This window comes from Bombina bombina, chromosome 3, assembly GCF_027579735.1.
Source record: "Bombina bombina isolate aBomBom1 chromosome 3, aBomBom1.pri, whole genome shotgun sequence".
Lineage (NCBI taxonomy): Eukaryota > Metazoa > Chordata > Amphibia > Anura > Bombinatoridae > Bombina > Bombina bombina.
Window position 1 is genome coordinate 862,877,897 of NC_069501.1, and position 17,153 is coordinate 862,895,049.

At 38.3% G+C, this 17,153-nt stretch overlaps 1 protein-coding gene across 1 annotated transcript in view; it reads left to right on the top strand.

The window, feature by feature from the left end:
- Positions 1-17,153, top strand: part of UGGT2 (UDP-glucose glycoprotein glucosyltransferase 2) — a 991,813-nt gene that overhangs the window by 828,251 nt on the left and 146,409 nt on the right. Inside the window, exon 30 of the mRNA XM_053707835.1 lies at positions 14,683-14,767. Coding sequence (XP_053563810.1) covers positions 14,683-14,767 — 85 coding nt within the window. The remainder of the gene's footprint in view (positions 1-14,682; positions 14,768-17,153) is intronic.

A 17,153-nucleotide genomic window follows, 5' to 3' on the forward strand; every position in this document is an offset into this window, starting at 1 on the left:
ATATCCCTACTCAATGTGGACGTGAAAATATATGCCAAAATCCTTTCAGACAGACTTAACAAGATTTTAACTAAATTGGTTGCCCCGGATCAGGTCTGGTTTGTCCCGGGGAGGGAGGCGAAGGACAATACGCTGCGCATACTTCAATTGATTTCTCATGCCCATAATGTTCAGGCCCCAATGATATTGGTTTCCACTGATGCAGAGAAGGCCTTTGATCGGGTCAACTGGGGCTTTCTCGGCTTTGTTTTAAAGCAGATGAATATTAGTGATACCTTTATTTCAAACAAATTTGTCTTATACACTAATCCTACTGCCAGAGTGAGGGTGAATGATATACTGTCTGAACCATTTTGTATCACTAATGGTACAAGACAGGGTTGTCCCTTGTCCCCAATTCTGTTTGCTTTGTCGGTTGACGCATTAGCTTATAAGATTAGGCAAAATCCCTTGATACACGTCATCCAGATAAATAATTCAGAACATAAATTAGCCCTATATGCCGACGACATCTTGTGTATGTTGTCTGACCCCGAAGACTCCCCGCCAGCGTTATTGGATGAATTTGAGGAATATGGTAGGTTTTCCTACTTCCATCTTAACACATCTAAGTCAGAAATATTAAACATTACCACACCTAAAGAAACCTTGCTCAAAATAAAAGCCTCTAGTCCCCTGATCATTCAGCCCCACAAAATGAAATACCTGGGTATCTATCTAACGGCAGACCCCAAAGATTTGTTTCCAGCCAATTACAAACCCCTGCTAGAACAGATAACAGTTGATCTTTCTAGTTGGAACAATAAGCAGATCTCATGGCTGGGCAGAGTTCAAGTAATTAAGATGAATATCTTACCCCGAATATTATACATTTTACAGACACTACCTATTCCATTGCCTAGACATTACGTCACAAACTTTCAGAACGTTATAGGGCAATACATTTGGCAAAAAAATCAGACCACGTATCCCACAGAGCACTATGTTTCTCCTTAGACTCAAAGGAGGACTGGGGGTACCGAACATTGAATTATACAGACAAGCAATATTTTTGCAGCGTAGTAGAATGGTGCTACAATTCAGCTGACAAAAGATGGATCCAATTGGATAGGGAGCTTGTGGGTTCTGAGAACATGGGCACTTGGGCGTGGGTCTCCCCCAAATCAAGGTAGGCTGAGATTTCTCAATAACCACTCTGGCAGGAAGTGTTTACAACTTGGGATAAACTCCTCAAAACATCTACTTATATCTCCACAATACCCTCCCCTATGACACTGTACAGAAGAAATCCTGACATACCGACAATGGGTCTCCCCTCTCTAGAATGTCCCTGTCCACCAGTGCAGAAGCTCGCCATAAAAAACATAATAGTAGGAAACAGACTGGTACGGAGAGAAGATATCTCTGGGAGTGATGGGGGTTCTCCCCCACCATGGTTCGCTTATACCCAACTGGCACATATTATACAGACGCACAAAAAAAAGAGATGAATTTGGCCGTCTTTCACTTATAAATGGGCCAGAGACTTAGATAGAGAGATTAGCCAAAAGGAATGGGGCCGAGCTCTCGAAAGCCATAAGACAGCTACTATTTCCTCTAATATCACAGAAATTAATTTCAAACTTCTGGCGAGGTGGTATTTAACCCCGGTTAGATTACAACACATATACAAGAAGTGTAGCAGGGGATGCGGGGAGGAAGCAGATTTAATACATATATGGTGGGGTTGCGGGGAACTGGGCACTTTCTCTTCGGATGTGATCAACGAGATAAATACGAAAATTAACATACAACTACAAAAAGACCCCAGCATCATTCTTTTTTTGGACTTGCCTAAGATTCGAAACAGGTCTAAAAAACTTTTGATGTTCATTATTTTAAGTGCAAAAGCCCTTATCCCGCAGAGATGGAAATCTTGTGAGGTCCCGACAGTAGCCTTATGGAAAAGTCAGGTCACCTCACTTCTCCAAGTAGAAAGATATCAATATATGAAAAATTGGAACATGGAACTATATGAGGCGATACTGGAACTCTGCCCCCCCCCCCCCTTTAGTTCCACAGGCTAGATCCCGTTGCCATCTAAAGCAGAAATGCCTGTCCCTTACTCACCTTTCTGTTACACCATTTATCTTTCTTAAAATGGAGAGGAGAAGAAGAGAAGGGAAAAATCCACCCCCTTTTTTTTTTTCTACTTTTTCTCTTTCTTTTTCTTACCTTTGACCGTCTTTATGCCCTATATAACTTTTCTTAACCTTCACTTACACTTCATGGAGTATATTGATTGATATATTCTACTCACTTAGCACATGACAGCCAGATAGAACATTTCGCCTGCCTGAAGGTTTTTTCGGGCTGTCTCACTTGATTTACGTTATCTGTTATTATGATGCTTGTTCACTTTAGAAAATTTAAAAATGAGCTGTATTAGTATTGTTAGAGAGAATTGAAAAGGAATTTCTGATTGAACTTTTTAGTCGACTTTGAAGACACCTAATACTCAAAAAAAACGTCTGTATTTCAAATGTCTTGACTATTATGATAGTCTGCTGTACTTGATAATTTTGTATGGTCTCTCATTTCTTGTTGTATAATATATGCTCAATAAAAACCTTTTAAAATAGAAAATATATGAGATAGGGTACTCACAAGCACAGCACACCCAATAGTGCTAGTGGGGCAGACTGGAACTTTGTAGTGGTCCAGCTCACTGAGGAAGGTACACAGGGCACATAGACGCGGACTTGATCAGCAATACGGCAACAGTGTCTGTAGGGAGTCACAAAAAAGAGCTAACATAGCCTAGTACAGTCCAATCCGGTGTAAAGATAATATAAAGTCACACTTACGAAAAGTACTGCACCTCCAGGTGCAGTAACAGCAAGCTGGGACTTCTCAGTCGCCCAGTGGACCACTCTCTTGGCAAACAGAGTCTTCGCCAAAAAAACTCCAAAAACCAGTGTGAAAATATTCCAAACAGCAGCAAGTGTATCATAAAAACATATATCTTTATTTAAAAACAAAGCAACTTCTATTTTTGTAAGATGCTTGATAAATCAATAAAAACATTTTAACATAAAAACAAAGCAACATGTTTCTCAGCCTCACAGGGGCTGTTTCCTCAGGCTATTCAGTGTGAAAATGACTGATACATTGCTATTTAACAAAGCTGTCTTAATCAATGATAGGTTAATTAGTGACTATCAACAGCTGACTAAAGTAAACTCCTATCTATGTAAACATCAAACTATTGTTAAAAACAAAAGCCATCATGTCAACCCTGCATCAACAATAATGATAACAATGCATATGTATATATATATACAATAGAAAACACATACATTTATAGTAAAACGTACACAATAAAAAGTATACAAATCCAAAATCACAATTGATATGTTATCTGTGCCAGCATACAAACATAACTGCAAAATAGCAGCAAACAATATATGATATGTCATCTGTGCCAGCATACAAACATAACTGCAAAATAGCAGCAAACAATATATGATATGTTATCTGTGCCAGCATACAAACATAACTGCAAAATAGCAGCAAACAACATATGATGTTATCTGTGCCAGCATACAAACATAACTGCAAAATAGAAGCAAATATATGCAAGGAATAAATTATGCTAATACAAACAATACACACAATATATACAAGAGATTAAAAAATAATTTAATCATGATAAAAATGTGTGTATTATTTGTTCTAATACCTATTGAGTCAAACGAACACTAAAATCCCAATTATTAATTTAAAGATGGATACTGTGTGCTAGCTGAACTGACTACTGTGTGCTAGCTGAACTGAAATAAGCACAAATGTAAAGTGAGATAGATAATTAAAAAAATAGTGAAAAAACTTGTTGACCTAATGTGTATGGAGTGACTAATAGTGGTGAAAAAAGGCAAATTTCCTAGCTTAATGTGTATAGTGTCATAATGTAATAAAATTTGATGGAATTGAAAGTGACAAAATATAATGTGTATTGTCCCTTGGCATTCTGAACCCATTTATAACTTGCTTTGATAGTGTCCAAGGATATATCGCTATATTTAGTATTCCATTTCCCCAATAAGTTATTTAAATGTATTTGACCCTGTTTAGCTAGCAAGATTTTGTATAGCAAAGCTATATTATTATTACCTGCTCTATAACTAGTCATGTAGATATTAATTTTTTCCCACCAGCCCAACTCCTGATTTGTCCTTCTAATTCCTCCTATATAGTATCTAATTTTAAGATGGGCATAAAAGTTTTTGTTAGACTTAATTTTCTAGAGATACTTTTAAAAGATTTCATTTTACACAGGCTATCCACAAACTGGTGTACATAAAGCAACCCCTTTTGTGCCCAATTTTAATAAACTTCTGAGTGTAGACCAGGAATAAATTTGGGGTTGCCTTATATAGGAAGGATAACTCAAAGTTCAAATCTAGCGCTGAGCTAAGTTTTTGCCAGGCGTCAATAACATTACTCAGTACGTTTATATTTTTTTAATATAGTCTGGTAAATGTGAAGGGGGATAATGTAACACTGCTTTCAGCAAAATGGAGAGACCAATCCTTCCAGAGAAAGAGACGTAAGATAGTTTCCTTCCGTTAGCCAATTAATTGCAAAACGTGCCAGTATTACAATATTATACCTTTTAATAACCGGGAAAACTAGCCCACCGTCTTCTAAAGTGAGTGATAATTTCAATAGGGACAGCATGTGTCTTTTCTTATTCCATAGAAATTTGGTGCAGTCTTCATTAAAGCCCTTTATATCTTTATTGTGAATAAAGAAAGGTAAGTTCTGCATGATGTACATTAATTGTGGGAATAAAATTGCTTTTATGATCATAATTTTATCTGACAAAGAAATAGGGAAAACACTCCATCTCTGGAGTTTCAGATTTGCTTTTATAAAGAAGGGGGGGTATAATTCAGCCTATACCACTGACTTGGGTCCGCATGTAGTTAAATTCCAAGATATTTAATACATAGAGCTTCTTTAAATAGATGTTCCTTAAAGCTATTTTTATTTTTATATATCCAGAGAATTTCAGACTTGCTAATATCAATTTTGCAGCCAGAGAAGGAGCTGAATACATTAACAATCCTAATGACTTTAGGTATGTTCTCTTTGATATTTTTTATAAATAAGAGTAGATCATATGCATATAGTGATAGTACTAGCTTTTGTTCTCCTAGCATGATTCCTTGCAGATCTTTTCTGAATAAAATAGCGAGGGGTTCTATTGCAATGTTGAACAGTAGCGGAGAAAGTTTGCATCCCTGTTGGGTTCCCTTATTCAAAGTAAAATTAAGAGTTTGGCTACCGTTTATCATAATAGAGGATATTGGGTGATCTTATAAAGGCTTAACAAATTTTGCAAAATAACCTGCGAAACTGAACTTGTCTAGGGAAGTGTACAGATGGTCCCAGATTACCGAGTCAAATGCTTTCTCTGCTTCGATTGATAGCAGAGCAAAGTCATGTTCAGCCTTATAGCATTTTTGGAATAAGTTCCATAAAAATACTTCAAACAATAAGGTAACTTTGCGCATATTTTTAATTGAGGATCTTCCTGTCATAAAACCAGATTGGTCTTCATGTATAATTAACGCCCAGACAGGATTTTAATCTGTTGGAGATAATAGGGGTTAACAATTTATAATCTAAGTTAAGCAATGAGATGGGTTTGTAAGACCCTGGATCTAAAGGACTTTTATCCTTTTTCAGAATTAAGGTAATGATCAACGCCGAGAAGTATTTAGACATTGTTTGAGCTTCAATGTAATAGTTGTTAAAGAGTTTGGTTAATGTATCTACGATTTCTGTTTTTAATATTTTGTACATTTCCGCAAGTATTTGATCTGGGCCGGGAGATTTATTTGGCTTTGAATAATTTATTACATTCAGGACTTCATCTCTCGTAATGGGACTTTTTAGTGAATCTAAAAGGTTACATGGGATTTTAGGCAAGATAACTTTATTCCAAAAATCGTTTTTATTAACCAAATTAATATCTTTACGTGCATAAATATTTCGGAAATGTTCAACAAAGGCTTTCTTAATATTAGCAAGATCTGTGCATCTTTCGTTTCCAACTGAGATAGCTTCTACAGTTGTGCTCATAAGTTTACATACCCTGGCAGAATTTATGATTTCTTGGCCATTTTTCAGAGAATATGAATGGTAACACAAAAACTTTTCTTTCACTCAAGGTTAGTGTTTGGCTGAAGCCATTTATTATCAATCAACTGTGTTTACTCTTTTTAAATCATAATGACAACAGAAACTACCCAAATGACCCTGATCAAAAGTTTACATAACCCCCAGTTCGTAATACCGTGTATTGCCCCCTTTAACATCAATGACAGCTTGAAGTCTTTTTTTGGTATTTGTGGATTAGGCTCTTTATTTTCTCAGATGGTAAAGCTGCCCATTTATCCTGGCAAAAAAGCCTCCAGTTCCTGTAAATTCTTGGGCTGTCTTACATGAACTGCACGTTTGCAATCTCCCCAGAGTGGCTAAATGATATTGAGGTCAGGACTGAGATGGCCACTCCAGAACCTTCACTTTATTCTGCTGTAGCCAATGACAGGTCGACTTGGCCTTGTGTTTAGGATCATTGTCATGTTGGAATGTCCAAGTACGTCCCTTGCGCAGCTTCCGAGCTGATGAATGCAAATTTTCCTCCAGTATTTTTTGATAACATACTGCATTCATCTTGCCATCAATTCTGACCAAATTGTCTGTGCCTTTGTAGCTCACACATCCCCAAAACATCAGCGATCCACATCTGTGTTTCATAGTAGGAATGTTGTACCTTTCATCGGTGCTCTGACAAAATGCCGACGGACATTTGGCCGACGGCATTCTGTCCAACGGACATTTGGCCGACGGACAAAATGCCGAAGCATGTTCTGAGTTCGGCCGAGGGCAGATAGGCTCCGGAGTGCTCTGTTCTAATCAGAGCCTCGGGCGCCGCAACCACCTCTGGGAACCTAACCATGGGTCCCAGCCCGCACGTCTTGTAATTCTCTGTCTGTGAAATTATCTATCTATCAAATCTATCTATTTATATATCTGTCTATTGAATAACTATCTATCTATTGCATCTATTTATCTATCTAATCTATCAAATCTATCTACCTATCTCGTGGCCCAACTGTTATCTGACAGCCACTTGTGTGTCGGGCTATTATCCGTTGGCCAAATGTCTGTCGGCCAAATGTCCGTCGACTAACAGTGCAGCCACACCTTTCATCATAGGCCTTGTTGACTCCTCTCCAAATGTAGCGTTTATGGTTGTGGCCAAAAAGCTCAATTTTGGTCTCATCACTCCAAATGTCTTTGTGCCAGAAGGTTTGGGGCTTGTCTCTGTGCTGTTTGGCGTATTGTAAGTGGGATACTTTGTGGCATTTGCGTAGTAATGGCTTTCTTCTGGCGAACAATTTCCCTGGCAGTTCTAGCTGAAATTTTAGTTGGTCTACCTGACCGTGGTTTGTTTCAACAGAACCCCTCATTTTCCACTTCTTGATTAGAGTTTGAACACTGCTGATTGGCATTCTCAATTCCTTGGATATCTTTTATATACCCTTCCTGTTTTATACAGTTCAACTACCTTGTCCCGCAGATCCTTTGGCAATTCTTTTGCTTTTCCCATGACTCAGAATCCAGAAACATCAGTGCAGCACTGGATGAAAGATACAAGGGTCTGTCAGGAGTCCAGAAACTTGTTGACCTTTTATACACACACACTAATTACAAGCAAACAGATCACAGGTGAGGATGGCTACCTTTAATAGCCATTCAAACCTCTTTGTGTCAACTTGCGTGCATGTTATCAGGCCAAAATCATCACGGTATGTAAACTTTTGATCAGGGTCATTTGGGTAAACACAGTGGATTGATAATAAATGGCTTCAGCCAAACACTAACCATGAGTGAAAGAAAAGTTTTTGTGTTATCATTCATATTCTCCGAAAAATGGCCAAGAAATTATAAATTCTGCCAGGATATGTAAGCTTATGAGCAGAACTGTATTGTATTATTTTTTTCCTAGCTTTGTCCAGTCTAGACAAAAATGTAGCTGATTTGCCATATTGACCCTTATATATCGCATTTATCTTTAACTCTTCCCAGGATATTTTTTGTTTTATAAAAAGGTTCCTTTATAGACAAGCTTGTTTACATTTATCCTATAATAAATAATTTGGTTGGAACACTGATATACTTTTGATATGCATTTTGGACTTGATTGGATAATTGGATCTCACATGCTTTCAATTTTTTTTTTTTATAATCATATAAGCTTTTATTCCCCCCCCCCCCCCCCCCCAGATAAGCCGTGGCAGCTTCCCAGAATATCTCTGTTTCTTTCCTAAGATATAGAGAGTCCACAACATCATTCAATTACTAGTGGGAATATCACTCCTGGCCAGCAGGAGGAGGCAAAGAGCACCACAGCAAAGCTGTTAAATGTCACTCTCCTGCCCATAATCCCCAGTCATTCTCTTTGCCTCTGTCAATGGAGGAGGTGAAGTTTGGTGTCTGAAGAATTTGAACTACAAGCAAGTTTTTGGGTTTAGCTGTGTCCATGTTAATCTCTTCAGTAGAGTAGTGGTGGCTTTTAAGCAGTTAGAAAGTTGTGAGGTAGTCCTTGCTTGGTTTTCTGACATGTTTGCTGCCCTTGGTATAGAAAGCCAGAGTTGGTTACTCTGTTCTTTCTTTTTCTACAGGTCTCTGTAAGGAGTATGTGTCCTTTCACCTGCCGGACAGCTGGATGTGCAGGTAAGTGCTTTTGTCTTCTAGGTCTGGAGACTTGCACTTAAAAGGTTTTTGCTGTTTTATTTTAATGGGATATGTTAAACCCTTAGTTAGGGTTTTTTATTTTGGCAGTGTGCAGACAGAGGAAATGTATGTGGAGACTTAAGGGTTAACCTTCCTATATTGATAGGAAAAGGTTAACATTATCTGTGGCTCAGTAATTATTTGCTTTTCAACTGGTGGTTCTAAGGGGCCTTTAACTGGTTTATTAGGGGCAGAGGGTTTTTATTTTATGTGTGCATTTGTGATTCAGTATGGCTTTAAGAACGGCACTAATTTCAGAGGAATCGCAAGTCAGTGTCCGGTTAAGCTTTTGCCGGCTTTGCAACGTGCGCTTTCTCTTACTGCGCAGTGTTTTAAAAAGCCTGTCACATGACTCTCTATTTCTTCCGCTTTCAGAGTGACATCGGCTGTGCTGGTTGATTTTTGAGACCGGCAGGGTTACTTTGACAAGCTGTTTGCTTCTCCGGAGAGTAGGTATGGCACCTCCGTTTGCTGAGGTGTTGAGAGCCTTCTTTGGGGTGTGTGGTTTTTTTAGTGAAATATCGCTCGGTGTACATTTTGAAATTTAAAGTGACAATATTAAAAACAAAAACAAAAAATCTGGTTTTCTGTGGGTATACCTTAAGCTAGGAACATGGAACAGGATTTCCTCATGTTTAGATAGAACCTTGAAAAGTAAATTTTTTTTTGTTTCTGAGCCTAATGTCTCTCAGGATCATGCTGTTCATGCTATGCCACAGTCTTCTCCTCAAACGTCCCAAGCCTCGATTGCATCACATACAGTGCCCTGCTGTTCCTCTCAACCTCCTGGAGGAGTTTATTTGCCTGCAGATTTTGCGGCTCAGGTATCTTCTGCGGTATCTGCGGCATTATCTGCTTTTCCTACACTGGGAAAACGCAAGAGGAAATGTAAACATTCAGATATTATGGTTTCTGTTCCTCCTACTGCCACGCAGGTTGCCCTCCCTCATAAGTCTGGTGAGGAGGATATGTCGGTAGCCTCTGAGGGTGAAATCTCAGATTCAGATAGTATAATTCCTTTACCTGATTCTGAAGAAGTAAACTTTAGATTTAAGCTTGAACACATTTGTGTATTGTTATAGGAGGTATTGGCTACTTTGGGCGACTCTGATTCTTCTGTTGTTGTCAACCCTAAAAAGTCTAGTAAACTTAATAGATACTATGATGTTCCTTCCTCTGTCGAAGTGTTTCCTGTTCTAGACAGTGTGACAGAGATTATTTCACAGGAATGGGAGAAGCCAGGGATACCTTTTTCCCCGTCTCCCATCTTTAAGAAAGATGTTTCCTGTTGCTGACTCCATTGAAGATTCATGGTGCCTAAAGTAGAAGGGGCTATTTCTACTCTGGCTAAGAGAAATACAATTACTATAGAGGATAGCTGCTTCTTTAAGGATCCCATGGACAAGAAGCTGGATGCTTATTTGAAAAAGATGTATGTACATCAGGGTCTTTAATGGCAACCTGCAGTTTGTATTGCCACAGTAGCAAGTGTGGCATCTTATTGGTGCGATGCCTTGTCTGATTTAATTTTAGAAGAAACTTTGTTGGAGGAAATCCAAGATAGGATTAAGGCTCTCAAACTAGCCAATTTATTTCTAATGCTAACATGCAAGTTATTAGACTGGGAGCTAAGATGTCTGGCTTCACTGTCCTAGCCCGCAGGGCTTTGTGGCTAAAATCTTGGTCAGCTGATGTTACCTCCAAGTCCAAGCTTCTGGCGCTTCTTTACAAGGGTAAGACCTTGTTTGGACCTGGCCTGGCAGAAAACTTTTCTGATATTACAGGTGGAAAAGGGTCTTTTCTCCCACCAGATAAGAGAAACAGACCTAAAGGATGCCACAGTAATGTTCGTTCCTTTCGTAACTTCAAAGGTTACTTCATATTCCTCTTCCAAGCAGGAGCAATCCAAGTCTTCTTGGAAACCCAATCAGTCTTGGAACAAGAAGAAGCAATCTAAGAAACCGTCAGCTGAGTCTTAAGTCAGCATGAAGGGTCTGCCCCCAGTCCGGGATCGGATCAAGTGGGGGGCAGACTTGACCAGTTTTGTCAAGCATGGATACGAGATGTTCCAGACCCTCTGGCTGTGGCCATAGTATCTCAGGGTTACAAAATAGAATTCAAATCTTGCCCTCCCAGGGGCAGATTCCATCTTCCAAGATTATCTGCAGACCAGGTAAAAAGAGAGGCATTCTTGAACTGCGGTCAGAATCTTTCCTCCCTGGGAGTGATTGTTTCAGTCCCTGTAAGGGAACAGGGTCTAGGATTATATTCAAATCTGTTTGTGGTTCCCAAAAAAAGAGGGAACCTTTCGACCTATTTAGATCTAAAGTGCCTCAACAAGTTTCTCAGGGTACCATCCTTCAAAATGGAAACCATTTGTTCCATTCTTCTTTTGGTCCAAGAGGGTCAGTTCATGACGACCATAGATCTGAAGGACGTGTATCTTCATTTTCCAATCCACAGGGATTATCACAGGTTTCTGAGATTCGCCTTTCTAGACAAACATTTTCAGTTTGTGGCTCTTCGGTTTGGCCCTACCACAGCTCCAGAATCTTCTCGAAGGTTCTGGGGGCTCTCTTGGCAGTGATCAGGTCTCAGGGAATTGCTGTGGCGCCCTACCTGGACGATTAATTAGTTCAGGCACCATCTTTTTAACAACCAAACTCTCATACAGAGATCTTGTTGTCTTTTCTACGTTTCCACGGTTCGAAAGTGAATTTGGAAAAGAGTTCCCTTGTTCCAGCTACAAGGGTGGTTTCCTTAGGGACCATAATAGATTCCCTATGAAAATTTTTCTGACAGAGGTCAGAAAATCCCAAAAAAAGAAACAGGAGAGTGCATCAGTCATTCTAATAGTTCCTGCATGGCCTCACAGAATCTGGTTTGCAGGCCTGGTGAAGATGTCATCTCTTCCACCTTGGAGGTTACCTCTGAGGAAGGACCTTCTAACTCAGGGTCCATTCCTCTATCTAAATCTTGTTTCTCTAAAGCTGACTGCTTGGAGATTGAACGCTTAGTCCTGACTAAGTGTGGGTTTTCTGAGCGGTCATTGAGACCATGATGCAGGCTTATCTGATTTTCCATCAAGATAAAGCTGTTTTGCGGACTTCATTAAAATGTTTGCCTAAAGTTGTGAATTCTAACAACATTAATAGGGAAATTGTTGTTCCTTCCTGGTGTCCTAATCCTCAGAATACTCTTGAAAGGTCTTTACATTCTTTGGATGTGGTAAGAGCTTTGAAATATTATGTTGAGGCTACTAAAGATTTCAGAAAAACTTCTAGTCTATTTGTTATTTTTTTCTGGCTCCAGGAAAGGTCAGAAAGCCTCTGCTATTTCTTTTGCATCTTGGTTGAAAATTTTGATTCACAAAGTTTATTTGAAGTCGGGGCAGTCTCCGCCTCACAGAAATACAGCTCATTCCACTAGATCAGTTGCCACTTCTTGGGCTTTTAAGAATGAAGCTTCAGTTGATCAAATTTGCAAAGCAGCAACTTGGTCTTCTTTTTTTTTAAACTTTTAAAAGAAAACTTAGATTGGATTTAATTTCTCAGCGGATTTAGCTGTTGTTATTTTATCCCTCCCTCTCTAGTGATTTGTGGTTTTCCACATCTTGGGTATTATATCCCATACGTCACTAGCTCATGGACTCTTGCCACTTACATGATATATCCCATACGTCACTAGCTCATGGACTCTTGCCACTTACATGAAATAATTAATTTCTTTCATAGTGGCAAGAGTCCATGAGACCCACCCTATTTTTTTTGTGGTGATGATTTTTTGTATAAAGCACTTTATTTTTTCCTCTTTTTGTATGCTTTTTACTCCTTCATTTACACCTCACTTCTTGGCTACACATTAAACTAAGGTATAAGTGAGGTAGGAGGTGTTTTTATAGGCATTTTGAGGTTTGGCAAACTTTGCCCCCTCCTGGTAGGAATGTATATCCCATACGTCACTAGCTCATGGACTCTTGCCACTATGAAAGAAATAAATTTATCAAGTAAGTTTTTACAGGATGGCCTTGATAAGGGCTTGTCTGCTAGCTCCATTAAAGGTAAAATTTCTGCCTTATCTGTTTTTTTTTTTTCATGGGAAATTAGCTAGACTTCTTGATGTTCAGACTTTTGTCCAGATACTAGTTAGAATTAGGCCAGTTGTGAGACCTATTTCTCCTCCCTGTAATTTAAATTTAGTTCTTTCGGTATTACATGGACCTCCTATTGAACCGATGCATTAAATTGATATAAAACTTTTATCTAGGAAAGTGCTGATTAGCAATCTTCTCAGATAGGAGAGTTTCTGAGTTGCCATCCTTGTCCTGTGATTCTCCATTTATAATTATGCACAAGGACATGGCTGTACTTCGTACTAAATATGATTTCATTTCTAAGGTAGTTTCTTTGAAAAATAACAATGATATTGTTGCTCCTTCATTTTGTCTACATCCTGCGAACTCTAAGGAGCAAGGGAAAGTTGCCTCCTAAGCGTATCACAGCTCATTCTAAAAGAGCAGTTGCAACTTCGTAGTCTTTTAAAAAATAACATAGACCATCAGTTTGGGTATTAATTCCATGTGTTATGTAGCCCTATGGACCATCATTATTTTACTAAAGAAAACATAATTTATGCTTACCTGATACATTCTTTTAATTTGGAATAATGATGGTCCATAGGCCCGCCCATTTCACTTTTTGGGCAGCAGTTCTAATGACACTTCTACAGACACTGCTTTGTCTTTCCTATTTTCTAATCTCTGCTTGGCTATACATTGAAATGATTAGAAATGGAAAGTGGGAGGGATAAGTGGGAGAAATGAAGACTCCGGCTTCCTCCAATCACGGCATGGCCTCAGGCAATGTTTGCTCGGGGGGGAGCCATGATTGGAGGAAGCCCCGGAGTCGTCATTGCTGACATAAGAAGAGACGAGTAACGGGCGGGGAAAGCGCTGCTTTGGCTTTGCAAGAAAAAAAGGTAAGTATTTTAACAAAACGGCTAAAATGTAAACTTTGATGTATGAAAGTATCCCTGTTTTTAATAGTTTTTTTTTAAAACCTGGCACACATTCCTCAATGTTTACATTCACTTTAATTATTCTAAAGGTTGTTTGACATTCCACTGTATATTTTTATAATTAATATTTTGTGACCATTCCATCTTTTACCATGTTCCAAACGCTGAATTATTTTTTCAGATCAGATACGCTGTTTTTTGTTAGCATAGTTTTAAAATATAGATTTTGAAAAACCCATGTGCTACATAAACAGGTATTGTCTGACAAATGCTTATGTTCCATTACGTGTTTTAGTTATATGGATCCTGAGTAAAATAAACCTGTTAGAATAAATCAGCCTCTGTATTTTGTTTGCAAACTCTGTTGAACACGAAAAAGTACATTTTAAAGAACAAACAAAATAAAAAGAACATTGGACATTCAGTATCCGTTGCTGTAAAAATGAATCATCAGCACAATGCTCTGATTGTAAATGATGGGAAAAAGAGATAAAATAACATACTGCTTTTTTTATTTTACTCCAATCTCAGAAAGCTTTTCAACAGATGGTTTGACCTGAAACACATTTAAGTTGCTCTCATATTGCTTCAGCAAAATAAGTTTCACTTTGTAATTGTATTTGAACTGCTAGAAGGATCAATATCATCTACAAGCGACAAAGTATGCTTCTACATAAAACACCATCCTTCCTGTTCATTTTAACCATTTGAACATGAGAGGATTTTTTTATAACTTTTTTTTTCTAGAAACGCGAAACAAAAATGCAAAATTTGACTTGATATAAATTAATGTTATATTGTTTTATTTTCTTGTAGGCACATCGGCACAGATTCCCCATCTGATAAAGAAGATATAATAGTGGTTCTAAACAGCTTTAACAGTAAAATTATCAAAGTACACGTAAGTGAACTGAATTGTGTGTGTGTGTGTGTATATATATATATATCATAGGCATGCGTATCCAGAATTTATTTTTTTAGGTGATATAATATGTAAAAAAAAAAAAAAACACAACATTTTAATTAATTAAAATGAAAATAAAGCAAACAAACAAAGCTCTAAGTTAAGAAATTAACTAAAAGATGCATACTCATCAAATATGACACAAAGTACCCAATTTCTTAGTAGTGATAACCAGACACGCAAGATTTAGTATATATTGATAACCAGAGAACTTAACCCCTCTCCACATACAGACCTGAAGCAGTGGCTCCCAGCCCCGCCCACACAGGCTGCCTGCTGCAGTGCAGGAGACAATAACTGCCTGGGGCACTAAGAAATTGCCTCCATGCACTGCTGAAGCTGCTGGTATCATGCTGGAAATTGTGCATTGCATGGAAACTACAATTACCATCATGCCATGCATAAATTAAAGTGAGATGGCAGCTGTAGCAATGACAGTGGGTTAATTGAGCCCTGGTCTTGCAGGTGATAGGGGTCTGCCCCCGGCCTCCTGAGCCCAGCAGTACCCTGATGCTAGTAACCCCTGTCTGTCACCCCCTGATGGCAGCCTTGGGCAAGGTTGCTGATAACTGCTGTATTACCATGTAGAAATAACTGCAGCTTTCAATGGAAACATTTTGGCTATAGGGTTAGTGACTTTAGATTTTGTTCAAATGTTTTCTTCATTGGGGTGAAGCCATGTGCGGATTAAACAACTGCTTTAAACAGCACCACACAGTGCATTTTATTTGCATTTATAATACACATGATGAATTAAAATACATTCACAATATATGCTTCATTTTTATCATAATACACTTCATTAAAGGGACAGCAAATTCAAAATTAAACTTAAACGATTCAGAAGAGCATTTTATTTAAAACAACATTCCAATGTAGTTCTTGTATCAAATTTGGTTTGTTCTCTTGATATCTTGTTAAAGAGTAAAGCTATTTAGCGTGGCAGCTGTATTTGTATCTATGTATAACATTGCTATAAACACTTCTGCCAGATGGCTAGACTCATGTGCATGCTCCTGAGCTCACCAGGATTACTCTTTCATAAAGGATATCAAGAGAACTAAGCACAATTGATAACATACATAAATTAAAAAGTTGTTTAAAATGTCATACTCTATCCAATTCACTTAAGTTTAATTTTGACTCTATTGTCCTTTTAAAGTGAAGGTAAACTTTGATAAATGAAAGCCCGTTTTTTAAAAATACTATTCAAAACAGGGGCACTTTCATTCATCAAAGTTTACAAAGCAGCCGTTTTTAATAAAAATTTACCTTTATTTCTTTTCACAGCCAGAGCAGCTTCCCCCTCCTGGAAATCCTCTCTTCACACGTCAGCAATGACTAATCCGGCTTCCTCCAATCACAGCATGGCCTCAGGCAAATTCCCCTGGGGAGAAAGCCGTGATTGGAGGAAGCCGGATTAGTCATTGCTGACGTGTGAGGAGAGGATTTCCAGGAGGGGGAAGCTGCTCTGGCTGTGAAAAGACAAAAAGGTAAGTTTTTAATCAAAACGGCTGCTTTGTAAACTTTGATGAATGAAAGTGCCCCTGTTTTTAATAGTATTTTTAAAAAACGGGCTTTCATTCACCAAAGTTTACCTTCACTTTATTAACTAAAGTAAAGAATAAATACAAGTAAGAAAAAAGAAAATAAATGGCAACACTCAATGTATTTATACATTTAAAAAAAGACAAGCTTTCAAGAGTTTCCTCTCTTCTTGTTCTGAAGCAATCCTTTGTGAGTAGTGGCTGAAAGTAATTTATAATGTCACATATCCCGTGAGTTGTCAAATACAACCCTGCTCTAGAGAGAAAATGAAAAATTATAAAAGACTTACAGCCACTACTCACAGAGAATCCCCCACACACACATGCACCTAACCTAAACAGAAACTGGTCCACAAAAACTACCCCTTGAGAAAAAGTTCTCCCACAAATATCCCTCTTCAAACCTATGTCAACGCATTTGTGAAAATAGCACAGTAAATCACAATAAATTGTATAACATTAAAGGGTTATATTCATGTATATCTGCAAATGTTGAATGCATTGCATGGGATGCTATATTGGAGGAACAACCCAAAAACTACACCTTTGTATGAACTTGCACAGACACCCAGTCTGGCCACTTCATTGAATATGATGTTACATGTTGGAGATTTCTTACACTAGTCCTGCAAACTTGTTCTCGCACCTTGCGAGAGCAGTAGTGTGGTGAGTGGGAAAGAGGTAGTTTGTTAGGTTAATAAACTATGCGCTGTGGGGGTAAAAGCTAGGGAGTCTAAAGAAGTAATCTCAAAAACGTCAAAGTGTATGCAAATTCT